The sequence below is a fragment of the Molossus molossus genome, unplaced genomic scaffold (assembly GCF_014108415.1).
Source record: "Molossus molossus isolate mMolMol1 unplaced genomic scaffold, mMolMol1.p scaffold_m16_p_17, whole genome shotgun sequence".
Lineage (NCBI taxonomy): Eukaryota > Metazoa > Chordata > Mammalia > Chiroptera > Molossidae > Molossus > Molossus molossus.
The window spans coordinates 50,329,025-50,349,024 of NW_023425352.1; the positions used below are offsets into that span (position 1 = coordinate 50,329,025).

At 41.2% G+C, this 20,000-nt stretch overlaps 1 protein-coding gene and 2 pseudogenes across 1 annotated transcript in view; 1 reads left to right on the forward strand and 2 right to left on the reverse strand.

Annotated features, from left to right (window-relative positions):
• Positions 1-1,444: 1,444 nt before the first annotated feature.
• On the reverse strand, positions 1,445-2,313 carry LOC118632080 (annotated as a pseudogene).
• Positions 2,314-6,957: 4,644 nt separating this feature from the next.
• The window catches only part of LOC118632596 (kinesin family binding protein), a 35,407-nt gene continuing 22,364 nt past the window's right edge, over positions 6,958-20,000 (forward strand). Inside the window, exons 1-3 of the mRNA XM_036265834.1 lie at positions 6,958-7,427; positions 15,943-16,041; positions 19,333-19,412. Coding sequence (XP_036121727.1) covers positions 7,002-7,427; positions 15,943-16,041; positions 19,333-19,412 — 605 coding nt within the window. The 5' untranslated portion in view covers positions 6,958-7,001. The remainder of the gene's footprint in view (positions 7,428-15,942; positions 16,042-19,332; positions 19,413-20,000) is intronic.
• Positions 10,698-11,414, reverse strand: LOC118632597 (annotated as a pseudogene).

Here is a 20,000-nt window from a genome sequence, read left to right on the forward strand (position 1 = left end):
TTTCGGTACATGCCCCTAGTGGGAACCGAACCTGGGACTCTCTGGTCCGCAGGCCGACTCTCCAACTGCTGAACCGAACCGGCCAGGGCTGGGATGTTTTGATGTAAGAAAGTTTAAATGCAATTGTTAACTATTAATCTCTTATCATTTCTGGCTGTTTTATGCTTGAAAAGTATTCCCCACTTCCAGAGTGATAAAAATTTCACTCATGTTTTCTTCTAGAACTCTTGATTATATTTCAGTCTTTAATTCATCTGGGATTTCATGAAGGATCAAGTAGGGATCTAGCTTTATTCTCCCCTCCTTGCCAGATGACTAGTAATTCCACATCATTTACTGAATAATTCATCTTTTTCTCATTGATTTTTAAATGCTATCTTTACTATATATTTTAATTGGAGACAAGTCTTTTTTTGCCTTAAAATTTTTTCAATTACAGTTGACATTCAGTATTATTTCATATTAGTTTTAGGTGTACAGCAAAGTGGTTAGACATTTATATAATTTACAAAGTGAGCCTGGCCGGTGTGGCTCAGTGGATTGAGAGGCATCCCATGTACTGAGAGGTCCCGGTTCGATTCTGTCAGGGCACATGCCCGGGTTATGGGTTCGATACTGAGTAGGGGGCGTGCGGAAGGCAGCCAACTGATGTTTCTGTTACATCGATGTTTCTGTTTGTCCCTTTCTCTCTCTAAAAAAATCAATTAAAATATATTAAAAAATAAAAAGATGAGCCCTGGCCGATTTGGCTCAGCGGTTGGAGCGTCGGCCTGCGGACCAGAGAGTCCTGGGTTTGGTTCCTGCTAGAGGGACATACCAAAAAATAAATAAATAATAAAAAGATGAAGGGCATCATCCTATAGATAATTACTTTGCATTTTGTTTTTTTGTTTTTTTAACATAATATCCACATTCATTCATAGAAAACTTACTCTTTTTTTATTTGTCTTCCATCTGCATCATATTCCATTGTGTGGCCACACATAGCTTATTCAATCATTTCATATTTCTTATGTAAGAGCACGTAATTTTCCTATATTTAACAGTTACAAACGATGCTGCAGTGAGGAACCTTGTGTCTATGTATTTCATACTGTTGGAGGTGCATCTTCAGGGTAGATTCCTAGAAGTGGGATGGCCTAGTCAGAAGGTAAGTGCATATGTAGTTTTTTTTTTATGTATGTATTGACAAATTCCCCTCTAGAAGGGGAATTATTTCCTTGCAATTTAGTTTTTGAAGAAGCCAGGCCATATGTTCTTCTTTATTGTTATGGTTGATTATTTGTAGATTTTAACATACGTTATATACTTTAACCTGTTGTAGTTATTCAGGCTCAAATTGTCCCCTCTGAACAGCAAGAGCTTTTTTTTTAATTGCAAAAACTGAGTCTTAATTTTTAATCTTGAGTTTGATTTACACGTTGCTTTTAGTAAGATGCCAGCATCAGCTGTGCAGAAAGGACTCTGGAGAGAGGTTTTGTGAACATAGCAGCACACACCTGCAGCTCTTTGATTCTGGAGGCTCCAGGACAGCCAGTATTGCTTCATCACATACATTCTTGAGGCCTTTCTGTGTGTGCAGAACATTCTACATACTTGACATCCTTCAGACCATTCGCCAGCTTTTCAGCAGTCTCTGGAGTTACAGGTTTCTGTTTGTTCTTGGCAAGTTTCTCAATAGTAGAGGGGTCATCTTTGAGATTAATTTGAGTCCTAAAAAGCAAGAAAGGAATCTTTGGCCCTGGCCAGTTGCTCAGTGGTTAGAGCGTCGGCCCACGGACTGATGAGTTACAGGTTTGATTCTGGTCAGGGGCATGTACCTTGGTTGCGGTTCATCCCCGGCCCTGGTTGGGTTGTGCAGGAGGCAACCATTTGATGTGTTTCTCTTACATCAATGTTTCTCTCCCTCTCTCTCTCTCCCATCTTTCCTCTCCCTCCCTCCCTCCTTCCCACTCTACCTGATGATAAATGAAAAAATATCCTCAGGTGAGGATTTTTTTAAAAAAGGAGTCTTTGGATAGTGGTAAGTTATCTCAGGCACCCACTTTTCTTTCACATTTTCAAACAATGGAGAGACCACTGAAAAAGACTAGAAATCCATCTGTTTGTGGATAACTCAGCAGTCATAATCCGGTATAATCCCTTTGCCCAGCTGTGTCAAAAAGTCCAAGAGTATATGGCTCTCCACCTATCATAACTGACTGTATAGTTGTCAAAAACTGTCGGTACATACTCAAATGGAAATTTGCTGTGTAGGAGACATGTTTTACCAATGGCACTATCACCCACAACAATGAACTTAATTGTCTACATTGCTGAAACAGTTTTCTATCTATTTTAAAATATTTCAAATCCAGAGATGACCTCAGCTTCTCTGCAAGGGTGTTGGCAGCACTGCCCAAGACCTGCTTTCTCAGTCCTTTTGACCTGACCCTTTTAGTCAATTTTTTTTTTTTTTAATCCTCACCTGAGGACATTTTTCCATTATTTGTTCAGGTAGAGTGGGAGGGAGAGAGAGGAACAGAGAGAGAGAAACATCGATGTGAAGGGACACATCGAGTGGTTGCCACCCGCACAACCGACCAGGGCCGGGGACAAACTGCAACCGAGGTACGTGCCCTTAGTGGAAACCGAACCCGGGTCTCTCAGGACCGCAGGCCGACGCTCTAACCGCTGAGCCAAACCGGCCAGGGCAGTCAATTTTTTTTTTTAAAGATTGAGTGGAAGGGAGGGAGGGAGGGGGAGAGAGAGACAGAGAAAGAAACATTGATGTGAAAGAGACACATTGATTGGTTGCCTCCCACATGACCTCGACTGGGGCCAGGGATCAAACCTGCAACCCAGGTACATGCCCTTGACTGGGAATCGAACCTACGACCCATTGGTCCAAAGTCCAACGCTCTAACTGCTAAGCCAAACTGGCCAGGGCTCGTCTTTGATAGTTTGATTTCTGGTGTGATAAAATAGCCAGTCTCGCCCTGGCTGGTTTGGTTTCAGCGGTTAGAGCGTCGGCCTGCAGTCCAGAGAGACCTGGGTTCGGTTTCCGCTAAGGGCATGTACCTGGGTTGCAGTTTGTCCCCAGCCCTGGTCGGGTCGTGCGGGTGGCAGCTACTCGATGTGTCCCTTTCACGTCGATGTTTCTCTCTCTCTCTCTCTCTCTCTCTCTCTCTCTCTCTCTCCCTCCCTCCCCCACCCCCACTCTGTCTGAACAAAAAATGGGAAAATCCTCGGGTGAGGATAGAAAAAAAAAAAAAAATAGCCAGTTTCATCCTGTCCCAGAACCAGAATTACCATTTGCTCAAAGAAACCATGTTTCCTTATAATAGATAATGCTGTTTAGGGCCTATGGTCTGGGAAATAAGAATTATTTTATGTCTTACATTCTTATTATTTTTATTTAGCTCATTAAATAGCTTAAGTTTATGCTAGATTTTTGTTGTTGCTATTATGAAAGTGATCTTTTTTGTTGGCTGGTGTGGCTCTGGATTGAGCATCCTCTAATAGACTGAGAGATCCTGGTTCAATTCCTGGTCAGGGCACATGCCGTGGTTGTGGGTGTGATTCCTCAGTACGGAGCTTGCAGGAGGCAGCCGATCGATGTTTCTCTCTTTCCCTTCCTCTCTCTCTAAAAAAATCAATAAAGTAATATTTTTTTTAAAAAAGTGATCTTTTTCTCCATTGCATCTTTTCTCCAAGAAAAGATTTTTTTAAATCCTCACCTAAGGACATGATTTTCATTGATTTTACTTATTATTATTTTTAATACTAATTTATTAATTTTTTAATTACAGATGTCCCTTTTTCCCCCTTTGACCTTCTCCTCCCTGCTCTCCCCACCCCCCACCCCCCCTTCATTGTACTGTTGCCTGTGTCCATTGGTTATGCATATAAATTTTTTCTTTTTTTTTTATCCTCACCGGAGGACATTTTTTGATATTTTATTCAGGTAGAGTGGGAGGGAGGGAGAGAGAGAAACATCGACGTGAAAGGAACACATCAGGTGGTTGCCACCCACACAACCCAACCAGGGCCGGGGACAAACTGCAACCGAGGTACATGCCCTTAGCGGGAACTGAACCCGGGTCTCTCCAGTCCGCAGGCCAATGCTCTAACCACTGAGCCAAACCAGCCATGGCGCATATAAATTCTTTAGTTTAACTCCTCCTGCCTCCCCTGGACCCTCCTTCCCTGTGAGGTTTGTCAGTCTGTTCCCTACTTTCATGTCTCTGCATCTATTTTGTTCATCATATTCCACAAATAAGTGAAATCATGTGATATTTGTCTTTCTCTGATTGGCTTATTTCGCTTAGCATAATACTTTGCAGTTCCCTCCACGTCATCTCAAAGGGTAAGAGATCTCTCTTACACCTGCATAGTGTTCCACTGTGTAAATGTATCACAGCTTTTTTATCCACTAATCTACTGATGGACACTTGGGCTATTTTTAGCTATTGTAAATAGCGCTGCTATGAACATAGGGGTGTATATATTTTTTTCTGATTGGTGTTTCAGGCTTCTTAGGATATATTCCTAGAAGTCGAATCACTGGGTCAAATGGCACTTCAATTTTTAATTTTTGAGGAAACACCATAGTGTTTACAGTAAAATATTGTTGATTTTTATACCTTGATTTGTGACCGGTCTACTTACTAAACTCTTTTACTCTTTCTGTGTTCAGTTGTTTTACTTTGCTTTTCCAGGAAGATAATCACACCATCTGTAAATAATGATAATTTTCCCATCTTCTTTCCAATCATTATACCTCTTATTTTGTTCAAAAGAATGTCCAATTGCATTTTCCGGCACTTTCAGATCAGTGTTATGTACTACAGATGATAGTCACCCTGCTCTGATTAATTTTTCACTAAGTTAACTCCCTGGTGTAAAAGACAAAGAAATTAGTGCACTTATTAGTGCACATAGTTATATATGTTCATTAGTGGAATGAACATAAGTGATAAACATGAGCTGTGCTCTGACCAAACAAGTTAATTCCCTTTCATCACAACATGCCTTATACTTTTCTGTCTCTTCTCATTGCTATCTTCCAGGAACTAGATCTCGGGTCACTGCACTGATCTGTACTCTATGCCACTCACTGGACAACTACCACAGGGACTGCTTTACAATATCTCACAGGGAGTGTTCAACCCTCCAAATACTGGTATAAAAAGAAGGCCAATAGAGGAAATGTGTTCCCCAAATGTCAGCTAGAACTCTTCCATCTCAAGTTTCCTAGTCTGATGTCTTTATTAGGTGTATCTGTGTAAGGATTATTCAAATACCTTTATTTTAATCTTCATTTGGCTCTTCTTCCAGCTAGATCTTTAGAGGTCAGTACCATATGTCGTGGTGGTTTATTGAGCTACTATGAGACAGTACAGCATAATGATTAAAAGTATGTGCTCTGGCCCTGGCCGTTTTGCTCAGTGGTTAGAGCATCGGCCTGCTGTCCAGAGAGACCCGGGTTTGGTTCCCGCTAGGGCCGCGTACCTCAGTTGCAGTTTGTCCCCGGCCCTGGTTGGGTCGTGAGGGTGGCAACAACTCGGTGTGTCCCTTTCACGTCGACATTTCTTTCTCTCTCTCTCCTTCCCACTCTATCTGGACAAAAAATGGAAAAAATGTCCTTGGGTGAGGAAGGAAGGAAAGAAGGAAGGAAGGAAGGAAGGAAGGAAGGAAGGAAGGAAGGAAGGAAGGAAGGAAGGAAGGGAGGGAAGAAAGAAAGAAAAGAAAGAGAAAGAAAGAAAGAAAGAAAGAAAGAAAGAAGAAAGAAAGAGAAAGAAAGAAAGAAAGAAAGAAAGGAAGAAAGGAAGAAAGGAAGAAGAAAGAGAGAGAGAGAGGAGGGAGAGAGGGAGGGAGGGAGGGAGGGAGGGAGGGAGGGAGGAAGGAAGGAAGAAAGAAAGAAGGAAAGAAAGAAAGAAGGAAGAAGAAAGAAAGAAAGAAGAAAGAAAGAAAGAAAGAAAGAAGAAAGAAAGAAAGAAAGAAAGAAAGAAAGAAAGAAAGAAAGAAAGAAAGAAAGAAAGAAAGAAAGAAAGGGAGTATGTGCTCTGGAGCAAAACTGCCTACTTACTGTATGTGACTTTTGGTAAATTATCTCTCTAGACCACTATGCCTAATCTACAGAATAGGAATAATAATAGTATCTCACAGAATTGTTCTAAGGATTAGATTATTTTAATATATAGAATGTTATCTAGCTCATAGTAATTAGCTGCCATTATTAACTGTGTCAGTCACTTTCCTATTCATGAAGGGATATATACTGAGCATCTATTATGTTTATTATAGTAGTTTTCTTACCAGTCTCCCCACTTCTTCCCTTGTTCCCCCTTCAGTTTTCTGAATAACCCTACAAGTCAGATCTTGTCGCTCATTTCTTTAAAACGATTCATGGCCTGGATACCAAATTTTGGAATTGAGCAGCTCATGTAATGGAAACCCAAGAAATGTATAAGAGCTCTAGAACAAAAATTGGAAAGGAATCCTGAGGAACACTAACATTTTTTAAAAATAATTTTTTTCTTTATTGATTTTACAGAGAGAGGAAGGGGGAGAGAGATAAAAACATTGATGAGAGAGAACTTCAATTGGCTGCCTCCTGCATGCCATTGGGGATTTGGCCCACAACCTGGGCATGTGCCCTGACTGGGAATCAAACCCACCACCTCTTGGTGTGCAGGACGTTGCTCTCACAACTGAGCAACACCTACCAGGGCAGCCGGTAGTTTTATATAGATACACCTCTCCATTACAGAGGGCGGGGTTGGAGGTCGGGCCCTCTCGGTGACCGCTTCATTTCCATGACAATGGTTGCTACGGTAATCACTACTCCTTCCCATTGGTCACTGCCGAGTATATTGCGGTTCCCTTGGCGGACTTCATTGGTTACAGTTACACAGGGCACGGGGCCTATCCGGGCCGTAAGTGAAGTGTCGCAAAGCAGAAGGAAAGCGGGAGTCCCGATTGGAAACATTGAGAAAACCTGGGCTGCGGAGGCTGCTATGGCGGAGGACGGGTGGGCCGAGATTTGTGAGAAATTCCAGGCCGCGCTGGCCCTGTCGCGGGTAGAATTGCATAAAAACCCCGAGAAGGAACCGTACAAGTCCAAATACGGCGCCCGAGTTCTGCTGGAAGAGGTCAGAGCGCTGCTGGGCCCCGCGCTTGAGGACGAAGATGAGCGGCCTCCGGCAGAGGACGGCTTGGGCCCTGAGGACCACGCCCGGGAGCTGCCGGCTGAGCTGGTGGAGGTCGAGGGGCCCGTCGCCCGGCGCGCAGTGAGACTGGCGGTTATTGAGTTCCATCTCGGGGTGAACCACATCGACACGGAGGAGCTGTCGGCGGGGGAGGAGCATCTGGTGAAATGCCTGAGGCTGGTGCGCAAGTACCGGCTGTCGCCTGACTGCGTTTCCCTGTACATCCAGGCGCAGGTGAGAGCGAGCCCGGCCTGCTGCGGTCGGCCAGACGCGAGGGGCTGGGAGGGGCCCCAACTCTTGCCAAAGCCAAGGCAAATGCTATCAGGCACACTTTGAACCACGTTTTTGACGTTTTGGGATAAGCGGCTTCCAAACTCCCTCTCCACGCTCATCTCCCACTTCAGCATCACTTGCTGCTGCTTTAGTTGTGGTCAATGCCATTGATTTCCCGAGACCCTCCTACAATCGCAAATGCCCTTCCAATTCTTCTCCACCAGTCCTAATCCTGCTCCTTCTATCAGGAAAAAACCCAAAGTAATTTTAATCTTAATTTAAGGTCTAAAGGGAGTTATGAAGACTGACCGGAGTACATTCTTAATTTAAAACAAAATATCTAAAATCTTCAGTTTCTATTCTTGCCGTATTCATCCCTTGGTTCTTAGGGAATTCCTGCCCATTCTTCAAAACCCGTCTCAAGACATAGCTCATATTTTTAGTAACCTTATTTGGATCGTTTTGTTCCGAATTGTTCTCTCCTCTCCCTCCTACCTTTGAGTTATTTTACTACTTATTGTTTCCCATTTATATGGTACTTGTTTTACTAAAAAATCTGACATTCTCATGGGGAACATAACACTTAAAATACAAATATACGTATGAACTCTTTATATGTGCCAGGCTTCTGCTTAAGCTCACAAATCCTTACCTGCAGTAGTTCCCAGTTCCTGATACGTGTGATCCAGGGAACATTTGCCAAAATTGATGTTATAGTGAGTAGTCCTCAAAATTACAAAGGAAATAGTATAGGTCATATTTTATGATCATGGCCCAGTAAAGTTAAAGATTACCTAATAACAACCCGGGCCGGTTTGGCTCAGCTGTTGGAGTGTCAGCCTGCGGTCCGGTCCTGAGAGTTCTGGGTTCGGTTCCCACTAGGGACACGTACCAAAAAAAAAGTTACCTAATAACAGGAACTATATCACTTTTTGCTCACTATTTATAACCTCAGTACCTGGCACCTTGTAGGTCATTCTAAAATTTGTTGAGTAAATGAATGAGCTAATGAAATCTATATGGTATTGAATTCAAACAAAACCTGGTATTTAAAATTTTCTTTAACCACATGGCTGCTTAAGATTTTAAACATTAACAAAATTACTTCAGTATTTCAAAACTGAAAACTTCCTTAGCATAGTGTAGAATCTCCACTATTTATTCTATTAATTTTAATATGCATGTTCTTTCATATTTTAATATCTCTGAAATCAGTGTGCATTTGTAGCTGATTGATTTGTATTATAATTTACTTGGCAATGTTTTCTTTTTAATACATAAAATAAATTGTGTCATACCTTCAATGAAACATAGCCAACTTTTTCTGAAGGGTGAATGATTAGAACTATCCTTACTAAATCAGGAACAAAACCTTGATTAGAAGTTCTGGCCATTGCAGTAATATAGAAAGCAAGTAAGACTTATTTTGAAAAGGTAAAATAATTAATAAAAATAAAAATCATTTGTGTATGTGATCCTTGTATACCTAAAAACCCATAAGTCATCACCTGAGAAATTATTAGAATTATCTTTCTGATAAAGCAGGAAGATGTAAAGTAAACATATATCAGTAGTATTCCTGTATATAAGCAATAACTTGTTAAAAGTATTTTTTAGAAATTGCATTCACAATAGCAGTGTTAAGGGGTAATAGAACTGATTATTTTAAAGGAGAGGTATACTTTGTACCTGGGTGGCAAAATTAAATATTATCATGATATTCATTTATAGGTCTGATGCAATTCCTGCTGAAATCACAATAGGTTTTTTTCTTGGAACCTAACAAAATGAATACGTTTATCTGAAAGAATTAAGAAAAGTAAATAGAAAAATATGAAAAGTGATGCACTAGAACTAGCTTACCAGTTACTAAAACAGTACAGCAGTAGTAATTTAATTAGATTCTATTCGTTCTAGTCTGTTTCGGAACTCTACTGTTTAGTTGATCTGTTTATTCCAGTGGCATTACCACACCATGGCATTTTATTACATTTAATGTTCGCTATATATGATGAGAGATATGACCTCACTAATAAAGCAAACTAAAAGAGGGAGATTATTAAAGATATTGATTATATCCATTGTTCGAGAGACTTTATGAGGAAGTGGGCATTAGTCATTTGTATTATTGCTAGTGGAAGTATAAATTCATAAACTTTTTCCACTGTTTGAGAGACTTTATGAGGAAGTGGGTACTAGTCATTTACATTATTGCTAGTGGAAATATAAATTCATAAAATTTTTCTGGAGATCAGTAGGTATCAAAACTCTTGAATCAAGACTGACTTAAAAATTTCACATCGATATTCTAAAATAATATTGAGACTGGTATGCAAAGGTATGTTAACATGGATATTCATCATAGTATTGTTAACTTAAAAAAAGGAGAGCCCTGGCACAGTGGTTAGAGTGTTGGCCTGCAGATCGAAGGGTCATGGGTTCGATTCCCAGTCAAGATCACACACCTGGGTTGCAGGTTTGGTCCTGGCCCCAGCCCTGGCCCCAGTCCTGACCAGGGTGTGTGCAGGTGCCAGCCAATTGATGTGTGTCTCTCTCTCTCCCTCTCCACCCCCCTCCCTCCTTGTACTCTTTCTAAAAAAAAAAAAAAAAAAAAATCAATGGAAAAAATATCCATGGGTGAAGATAAACAAACAAACAAAAGTAATAAATAGCCCTGGCCAGTTTTGCTCCGTGGTTAGAGCATCAGCTTGCGGTCCAGAGAGACCCAGGTTCAGTTCCCGCTAAGGGCACTTACCTCAGTTGCAGTTTGTCCCCGCCCTGGTTGGTTGTGCGGGTGGCAGCCACTCAATGTGTCCCTTTCACATCGATGTTTCTCTTCCTCTCTCTCCCTCCCACTCTACCTGAACAAAAAAAAAGGAAAACTGTCCTGGGGTGAGGATAAAAAAAAAAAGAAGATATTAAAATAAATATCAGTTAGTAGGTATATGGTTAAGTAAATCCTGGTACATTCATATAGAACAGCCATAAGAATTTAAAAAACATGCAATATCTGACTGTTTAGTCAGGAGCACTGACAACATCCAACACAATAGCTGTCCAGTGTGAATGAATCAAAATTACTCCTTTTTTGGGGGGTCAGATTGGCAAAAAATAGAATTAGTTTTTGTGTGTGTTGCAAAATTTTAGTAATTAGTTTTTTTTTGTTTTTGTTTTTTAATGTTCTTATTTACTTGTTACTTTTAGAAAATCTAATTTTTGACCAGACCCAGCCTAAGAGGTAGAAGCTCTCAGAGGACAGCCTGTCTCTTGCCAGTCTGTTCCTGGCGTTTTTCTTTGGCCTCCTTCATTCTCTTAGCCAAAAGTTTAGCATATTTTGCAGCCTTTTATTTTTCTTAGTACGTTGTTTCTTCAGAGCAATGCGCAAGCATTTGTGTTGCAAGACAAGTGGAGTGACAAGACGCTGAATCTTGGGTGCTTTGGTCCTAGGTTTCTTACCTTCTTTGTTGAGGGGCTTTCTCACAACAGATTGGTGGGCATCATCTTCCTTAGAGAGACTGAAAAGTTTGCGGATTCTGTTAGCCCTTTTGGGACCGAGGCTAGGAGGCACATATCAGTGAGACCAGGAATATCTTTCTCCCCTTTTTTTACAATGACCAAGTTGAGAACACTGAGATTGGCATCCACGGTGCAACCCTGAACAGATTTGCGCTTTCTGTCTCCAGTCCTCCATGGTCTGTAATAGGAATGCCCCTTACTCAGGAGCAGGCAGACACAGCCATGGGTCGAGATGCCCTGCTTCGTGGGGAAACCTTGTTTGTCATTTCCACCACTTATTCGAACCACATAGCCCTTCCATTCTTCATCCAGGACCTCAGTAGCAACTTATGTGGCCATACGCTTCTCATAAAAGGTACAAAGTTTGCGTTAATCGTCCACTTTAGTGAGTTTCTGGCAGCCAGTGGCTGGGAACGAAATGTTCAGCTTCATCCTGAAGCAGCAGACTGCCTCCGAGTTGCCACAGAAAAGAGCAGTAATTAGTTTATGTGTGCCATGAGATGAAAAAGGTTGAAAATCACTGATATAGCCCTGGCTGGTTTGGTTCAGCGGTTAGAGCGTCGGCCTGCGGTCCAGAGAAACCGAGGGTCGGTTCCCGCTAAGGACACGCACCTCGGTTGCAGTTTGTGCCCGGCCCTGGTTGGTCGTGCAGGTGGCAACCACTCGATGTGTCCCTTTCATGTCGATGTTTCTCTCTCTCTCTCCTTCTTCTTCCTCTCTCTCCCTCCCACTCTATCTGAACAGAAAATGGAAAAATGTCCTCAGGTGAGGATTAAAAAAAAAAAAATCAAATCAATTTTAAATCCGTTGCATGGTTCTTACCTTCAAGACCTCAACAGGTTATGGTTCAAAAGAAAAATTTTAATTATTTGTAGACACACCGTACGGTTTCTACTTGGTTTAAAATTTATCATACACCAGAGTTGTTGCTTTCTGTGGCACAGCCTGCCCTGGATCTAGGAGGCTAACTGCATCACCAACTCATCAAAATAGAGCAGTTGTGGCTAACCAGTTCCTGGTGCTAGGTAAATTTCTAGACTGCCCAGGCTAGTACAGTGTGCTTGGGGTTGGCTCTACTGGTGTCATGGCCAAATGGAGTATCTCAAGGAAAAATAAATTGAACTAGGGAGTGAGAAAAGGTGATTTGTGGATCCATTTCTAAGATCAGGAAATGAATATTAGGGAAGATTATATTTGAGGCTGGGTGGGCAAAATAATTTATAAGTTAGTAGTGGGCCAGAGCCCTTCAAGCTTCCCAAGGGTCCTGCAAAGGAAGTCATAAGTAATATAGAGGAGAAAACTACCCAATCTCAGTATGTTATCACAGTGATCTACAGTCCTAGGCACTGAGGACCAATCAAGTCACTTTATTTTTTATTTATTTATTTTTTATCCTCGCCCGAGGACATTTTTTCCATTTTTTGTACAGATAGAGTGGGAGGGAGAGAGAGGAAAGAGAGAGGGAAACATCGATGTGAAAGGGACACATCGAGTGGCTGCCACCCGCACGACCAACCAGGGCCGGGGACAAACTGCAACCGAGGTACATGCCCCTAGCGGGAACCGAACCCGGGTCTCTCCGGACCGCAGGCCGACGCTCTAACCGCTGAGCCAAACCGGCCAGGGCCAGAATAATGATTTTAAATGTATAAAATAAAATGTAAAGGATTACAAAAAGGAACCAATAATATAGAAGTTATCTCTATCTATCGAATCCTCACCTGAGGACATTTTTTCATTTTTTGTTCAGATAGAGTGGGAGGGAGAGAGAGAGTGAGAGAAACATCGATGTGAAAGGTACACATTGAATGGCTGCCACCCACATGACCTAACCAGGGTCCAGGACAAACTACAACTGAAATACGCGCCCTTAGCAGGAACCGAACCTGGGTCTCTCTGGACCGCAGTCCAACACTAACCGCTGAGCCAAATCGGCCAGGCCTCACCTGAGGATGTTTTTATTGATTTTAGAAAGAGGAAGGGAGCCCTGGCTGGTTTCACTCAGCAGTTAGAGCATTGGCCTGCGGATCAGAGAGTCCCCGATTTGGTTCCCGTTAAGGGCACGCGCCTTGGTTGCAGTTTGGCCCTGGCCCTGGTTGGGTTCATGTAGGTGGCAACCACTTGATGTGTGTCTCTTACAGTGATGTTTCTCTCTCTCTCTTTCTCCCTTCCTCCTGCTCTATCTCCAGTTAAATGCAAAAAAAAAAAAAAGAAGAAGAAGAAGAAGAAAAGAAAGAGGAAGGGAAAGAGAGAGAAAAATGTATCAATACACACCCCAACTAGGGATCGAACCTGCAACCTAAGTATGTGCCCTGACTGGGAATTGAACCCACAGTCTTTTGGTGTATGAGAGCCATCTGGCCAGGGCTCAAAATATTTTTTAAAACAGATGTATGATCGAGTAGTATATGTGCTTCTTTATTAACATGTTGAACAGCAAGATCTATTGTATCTAATAATGTTCATTATTTTTTTTAAAATATTTTATTTTTCTTTATTGATTTGAGAGAGAGGAAGGGAGAGGGAGAGAGAGATAGAAACATCGATGAGAGAAAATATCAATTGGCCGCCTCCTGCAGTGGGGATTGGGCCCACAACCTGGGCATATGCCCTGACCGGGAATCGAACGGGTGACCTCTTGGTGCATGTGTCAACACTCAACCAGTGAGCCACACTGGCCGGGCATAATGTTTATAATTTTAAAGTAATAATGTAAATACTTTGATATCAGCAAATTGTTATATGAAGATATTTTTCACTTCTGTGAGTAATAAAATCTCAGCTACTATAATATTGTTGCATTTTGTTTTCTGCATTCATAATTAAAAGAAATACTAAATTTTAGTAGAACATGGTGAAAATAAATTGAAATGTTTTTCTCATCCACATTTATAGACTCTAAATTCTATTGATGGGTACCTTGTGGGTCCATGGACCCCAAGTTAAGAATCTGCATTAAAAACTCTGTTTCTTTATCCTGTTCCCTGCCCTGGGGAAGTCAGCAAAAGATGATAGAAACCCAGCCTCAGAAATTTTCTTTTGGCTAAAGAACTAACCCAAAGAGTGGGATGCAGTCTAATCCTATTTTCTAAAGGGGAGCTAGGCGTCCAGTCTTGAGTTCTGACCATCTAAACAGGCCTGATTTTCTCTGTACAAAGCTTGATAAAAAGTCATGTGGAAAGAGACAAACTGGCTTAGTTTTTTAAAATGTTATTTAGCATATAACCCCTATTCTAATTAATTTCTTCTTAGCACCTTCATAGTAGCAGAAGGAAGTTGGTGCTATGGAAATCACAAAGAAGTGACCAATTACAAGAAAGGCACTAAAAATGAAGAATTTTTAGTTGACTGGATATAATTACAAAGCTATATAATTTTAAGAACTCTCTGAAGTGGTAAACATTAGGAATCTGACTTAACTGATGAGTAAAGGTATATAGCACCTTCAGAGTTTTTATAACATAATTTGAATAATTGGAATTTGAGAGCTCATCTTTCTTTCTTCAGGCTTGAACCAAACAATAACTGTTGAGAATGTTTCCTTTTTAAGAGGTCTCTGGAGACTATAGATATTTGAAAACATGTTTCTGGCTCATCTTTTTCTGTATGTATATTATCTGTTGCTACATAAAATTTTACCCCCAAATTCAGCATCTTGAAAAATAAACTTTTATTATATCAGGAATCTAGGCATGGCTTAGCTGGTTGCCTCTGGCTCAAGGTCTCTCATCAGATTGTTGGCCTTTTGGGGCTGCACTTGAAGGCTCAACTCAGGGAGTATCTTGTCAGCTCTCTCATGGGATTGTTGGCAGGATTTAGTCCCTTACAGGCTGTTGGTCTGAGGGCTTCAGTTGAGCTCTCTCAGTTCCTTGCCACATGAGTCTGCAGAGGATGGCTCACAACATGGCAGTTGACTTTCCTTGGAGAGAATGAGAGAGGGAGCACGCCGAATGGAACCACAGTGTTCTATAACCTAACCTTGGAAGAGACCTTCTGTCACTTTTGTCATATTCTGTCTATTAGAAGCAAGGCACGAAATCCAGCCCATACTTAAGGGGAAGAGATTATACAAGCTCATGAATACCAGGGAGCAGGTATTATTAGGGATCCATCAGCAGCTGTTTACCACTATGTATGGACAATATTATTATGAATAATTTATTGTTAATCAGACTTCAGTACTGTTTGATAGATAAATATTGATTTTTTTAAAAATTATGTTTTGCCCTGGCCGGTTTGGCTCAGCGGTTAGAGCGTCGGCCCACAGACCAGAGAGTCCTGGGTTCGGTTCCCGCTAAGGGCACGTACCTCGGTTGCGGTTTGTCCCTGGCCCTGGTTGGGGTCGTGTGGGTAGTGACCACTCGATATGTCTCTCTCACATTGATGTTTCTCTCTCTCCCTTTCTCCCTCTCTCCTTCTTGCTCTATCTGAAGATAAATGCAAAAATGTCCTCGGGTGAGGATAAGATATATATATGTGTTTTTATTGATTTTTTTTTTTTTTTGGAGGGAGAGATAGAAACATCAATGTGAGCCTGGCCAGTGTGGCTCACTGGTTGAGCATTGACCTATGCACCAAGAGGTTGCCGGTTCCATTCCTGGTCAGGGCACATGCCCAGGTTCTGGGCCAAATCCCCACTGAGGGGCAGGTGGGAGGCAGCCAGTCAATGTTCTCTCTCATTGATGTTTCTCTCTCTCTCTCTCTCAAAAATCAATAGAGAAAAACAAAAATATTTTAAAAAAGAAACATCAATCGGCTGCCTCCTGTGTGCCCCCTTCTAGGGATGGGGCCTGCAACCTCAGCATGTGCCCTGACCAGGAATCAAATTGGGACCTCTCAGTCCATGTGGTGACGCTCAATCCACTGAGCAACACTGGCCAAGCTAAAGATTGATTTTGAAACTGTGAAAGTTATTGTAAATAGAAAATTTATATTGTCATTATTTCTCTTTATTTTCTAGAATAATCTGGGTATCTTGTGGTCTGAAAGAGAAGAAATTGAAACAGCACAAGCTTACCTACACTCATCGGAAGCACTATATAATCAGTATATGAAAGAGGTATGTTGCATGCCAGATAAATTTAAAATTTGAAACTAGTCCAGAATTGATGTTAAAATTTTCTTACTCATAATATTAGTATGTGACTCTTCAGTGTACTTAGGGACCTCTCTACAGATCTGTCTAGGACTAGGTGGTCACCTAATAGCTGTACTTGCAGACACTGTTATAAGTCATTTACAAATTTTAACTCATTTAATCCTCATGACAATTTATAAGGTGGATACTTTTCTTGTCCTTATTTTAGAGATGAGGAAACAGAGTACAAGGGATTCAGTGACTTATCTCCACACACTAGTAAGTGGTGAAGCTGGGATTCCAACCCACATGATCTAACTCCAGAACCCATACTTTTAATCACCAGACTGCTGCCTCACTTAATAGTTGGACTTAGTGTAAAACACAAGTGTGTGGTGCTCCTTTAAGAACGAGGTACAGTGTTGCACTGGCCGGTCTCGCTCATTGGTTAGAGCATCGGCCCCCTGACCTGAAAGTCCCGGATTTGGTTCCCACTAAGGGCATGTACCTCAGTTGCAGTTTGTCCCCGGCTTTGGTTGGGGTCATGTGGGTGGCAGCCACTCGATGTGTCTCTCTCACATAGATGCTTCTCTCTCTCTCTCTTCCTCCCTCTCTCCCTCCCGCTCTATCTGAAGATAAATGCAAAAATGTCCTCGGGTGAGGATTAAAAAAAAAAAAAAAGAGCTGTATAGTGTTAAAATGATGATAGCAGATAGAAGGAATGCACTGTAAGCAGAATGCACAGACTGAACATTCCTATTTATCAGTTTAATTCAATAGACATTTGTTTTTACTATGTGCCAGGTACAATGCAAATATGGTAGAGAATCAAATATGAATAAAATATTGTCTCTACCTATAACTAGCTGCCCCTAGAGGATGAAGATTGGAGCAAATCAACATGTTAATTACACAAGGAATTTTAGAATGTACATTTAGAATATGTGTTTATAGGCCCTGTAACACATTTTTTTCCTGAGGAATGTATCCCCCAAATTGGAGAATTTAAAAAATCATGGCTCTTCTACCTTGGTGTTAAAACTTTTCTCCTAAAGTACTAAGAACAGAGCACCACAAAACCAAATTGAGATGTTCGTCTCCTTTTATGATTTTAGTTTCTCTCTCTTAATACATGAACTTGTTAAATTAAAATGTGAAGATACCAAACACCTATCATTTCATTACAAACTAGTATTAATAAGGAAGCATAAAACACATAGCAAAATTGTGTACTTTTATACCTCTGCTTTAGTTAAGAGACTGATTTAACTGTTAATGTTACACATAAAGTGTGATAGTCATAACAGTGAAGTATGTACATAAAATAATACATTAATTCCCCTCATCAAGACAAGCAAGCATACTAAACAGTCCTTAAAATTGTTGAGGTGGTCTCTGCAGAATTACTTATCTGTTGTGTTTGCCTTGGGCCTAGCTTCCTGTCTTAAACCATTTTTACTCTCTGTGAATTCCAGGAGCCCAAGTCATTATACTTTTAGTATTTGTATCCAGAATGTAAGATGACATTTTTTAAAATGGGAAGCATTGTTGCTATTTTGGAGTTTAGTGAATTCAGTTTAAAGCATGGGTGGGCTTGTAGGGGACTGTTCTCAAACAAATAGAATTAGGCAGAGGTTAAGTGACTGTTCTTTTGGAAAACTTGAGATGGAATTATAAGTCACTACTTACACATATTAATTACAGTAACTCATTGAATTCTCATAGCATCCTTATGAGGTAGGTACTCTTTTTTTTTTTTATCCTCACCTGAGGACATTTTTGCATTTATTTTCAGATAGAGCGGGAGGGAAAGAGGGAGGAAGAGAGAGAAACATCGATGTGAGAGAGACACATCGACTGGCTGCCACTCACACAACCCCAACCAGGGCCGGGGACAAACTGCAACCAAATACTTGCCCTTAGCGGGAACCGAACCCGGGACTCTCTGGTCCACTGGCCAACACTGTAACCGCTGAGCCAGACTGGCCAGGGCTGAGATAGGTACCCTTATTTTATAGATGAGGAAGCAGAAGCACAAGGGCAATAAACAACAGAATCACTGGTTTTAATGTCTCTGTATTGAAAGAGCATGATCTGCCCTGGCCAGCTAGCTCAGTTGGTTAGGACGTCATACCAACATACCAAGGTTTGATCTCCCTTCAGGGCACATACAAGAATCAACCAGTGAATGCATATATAAGTGGAACAACAAATCGATGTTTCTCCTCTCTCTCAAATTTATTTAAAAAAAAAAAAAAAAAAAGCAGCAGCAGAAGGGTAATTTATATACCTGTTTCCTCGAGGAGAAGTATTTAAAACTTTGATTTTTGCCCTGGCTGGTATGGCTTAGTTGGTTGGACATCATCCTCTGCACCAAATTGTGCTGGTTCAGTTCCCAGTCAGGGCACATTCCCAGGTGGCAGGCTCGATCCCTGGTAGCATGCATGCAGAAGGCACCTGATCTATCGATGTTTTACTCTCACATTGATGTTTCTCTCTCTAAAATTCAGTGAAAATATTTTAAAAAACAAACTTCGATTTTTCATTAGTGGTCAGTTTAGACCAATTAAGGATGTATATACATTTTTTCTATTTGTCATGTTTACGTAGGTTTTTAAAAAACTTTTTATTACGACGGAATTAAGACTTAAAATACTGCCCTGGCCAGTTTGGCTCAGCGGTTAGAGCGGCGGCCTGCAGTCCAGAGAGACCCGGGTTCAGTTCCCGCTAAGGGCATGTACCTCGGTTGCAGTTTGTCCCCGACCCTGGATGGGTCGTGCGGGTGGCAACTACTCAATGTGTCCCTTTCACGTCGATGTTTCTCTCTCTCTCTCCCTCCCTCCCACTCTGTCTGAACAAAATATGGCAATGTCCTCGGGTGAGGATGAAAAAAAAAAAAAAGACTTAAAATACTTTCAAAATTATTTCTCTAAAAATAGTTGTTTTAATTAATTTATTTTTGTTACAGGTATTTCTCCTTTTCCTCCCAGACATCCTCCTCCCTAAACCGCCCCCCCAAAGTAGTTTTTGTTTTTAGTGTATTTGAAGTTCACCTGAAACAGCAGTTAAAATTGTCAAGTGCGAGTTTGTATAAAATCTTTTCTTTGACTCTTTCAGATTTTATGGTTAAGAAAATTACTTCTTGGATAACATGAGTCAACTAGTAAAAAATGAAATATATTGGGCTTTTAAATTTTGTTTTCTCCAGTTCCTCCAGAAGAGGGCACTTGGTGTTTACAGTAAAATTTTAGTTTTGTTTTTCTTTCATTGTAGATTGGGAGTCCTCCTCTTGATCCTACTGAGCATTTTCTTCCTGAAGAAGAGAAACTTACTGAACAAGAGAGATCAAAAAGGTGAGTAGGTATAGAAATCAGCCCTCGCGGTATTTCCACATAGTGTAGATGATTGTTAGAAAACACGTTTTCTGCCCTGGCTGGTTTGGTTCAGCAGTTGGAGCATCAGCTCTCAGACCAGAGAGTCGGGTTCAGTTCTGGTCAAGGGCATGTATCTCAGTTGTGGTTTGGTCCCTGGCCCTGGTCAGGGTCGTCTAGGAGGCAACCAATTGATGTGTCTCTCTCACATCAATGTTTCTCTCTCTCCCTCTCCCTTTCCCTCCCACTCCCTCTGAAGATAAATGGAAAAATATCCTCGGGTGATGATTTAAAAAAAAACAACACACATTTTCTCTATTAATGCATTGGTAAAAGTTCTAGAATGTGGATTCTGATACAGATTAAAACCTTCATTTGCCACTTACTAGCTATGTGACCCTATTCAAATCTAAGGCTCAATTTCCTTATCTGTCAAATTAGCCATACTTAATTCAAAGGGTTGGTGAGAGGTTTGAGATACATGTATTTGGAGATTCTGTATAAATTGTAAACCAACCTGGCTGGTGTGGCTCAGTGGTGGAGTGTTGACCCATGCACCAAGAGGTTGCC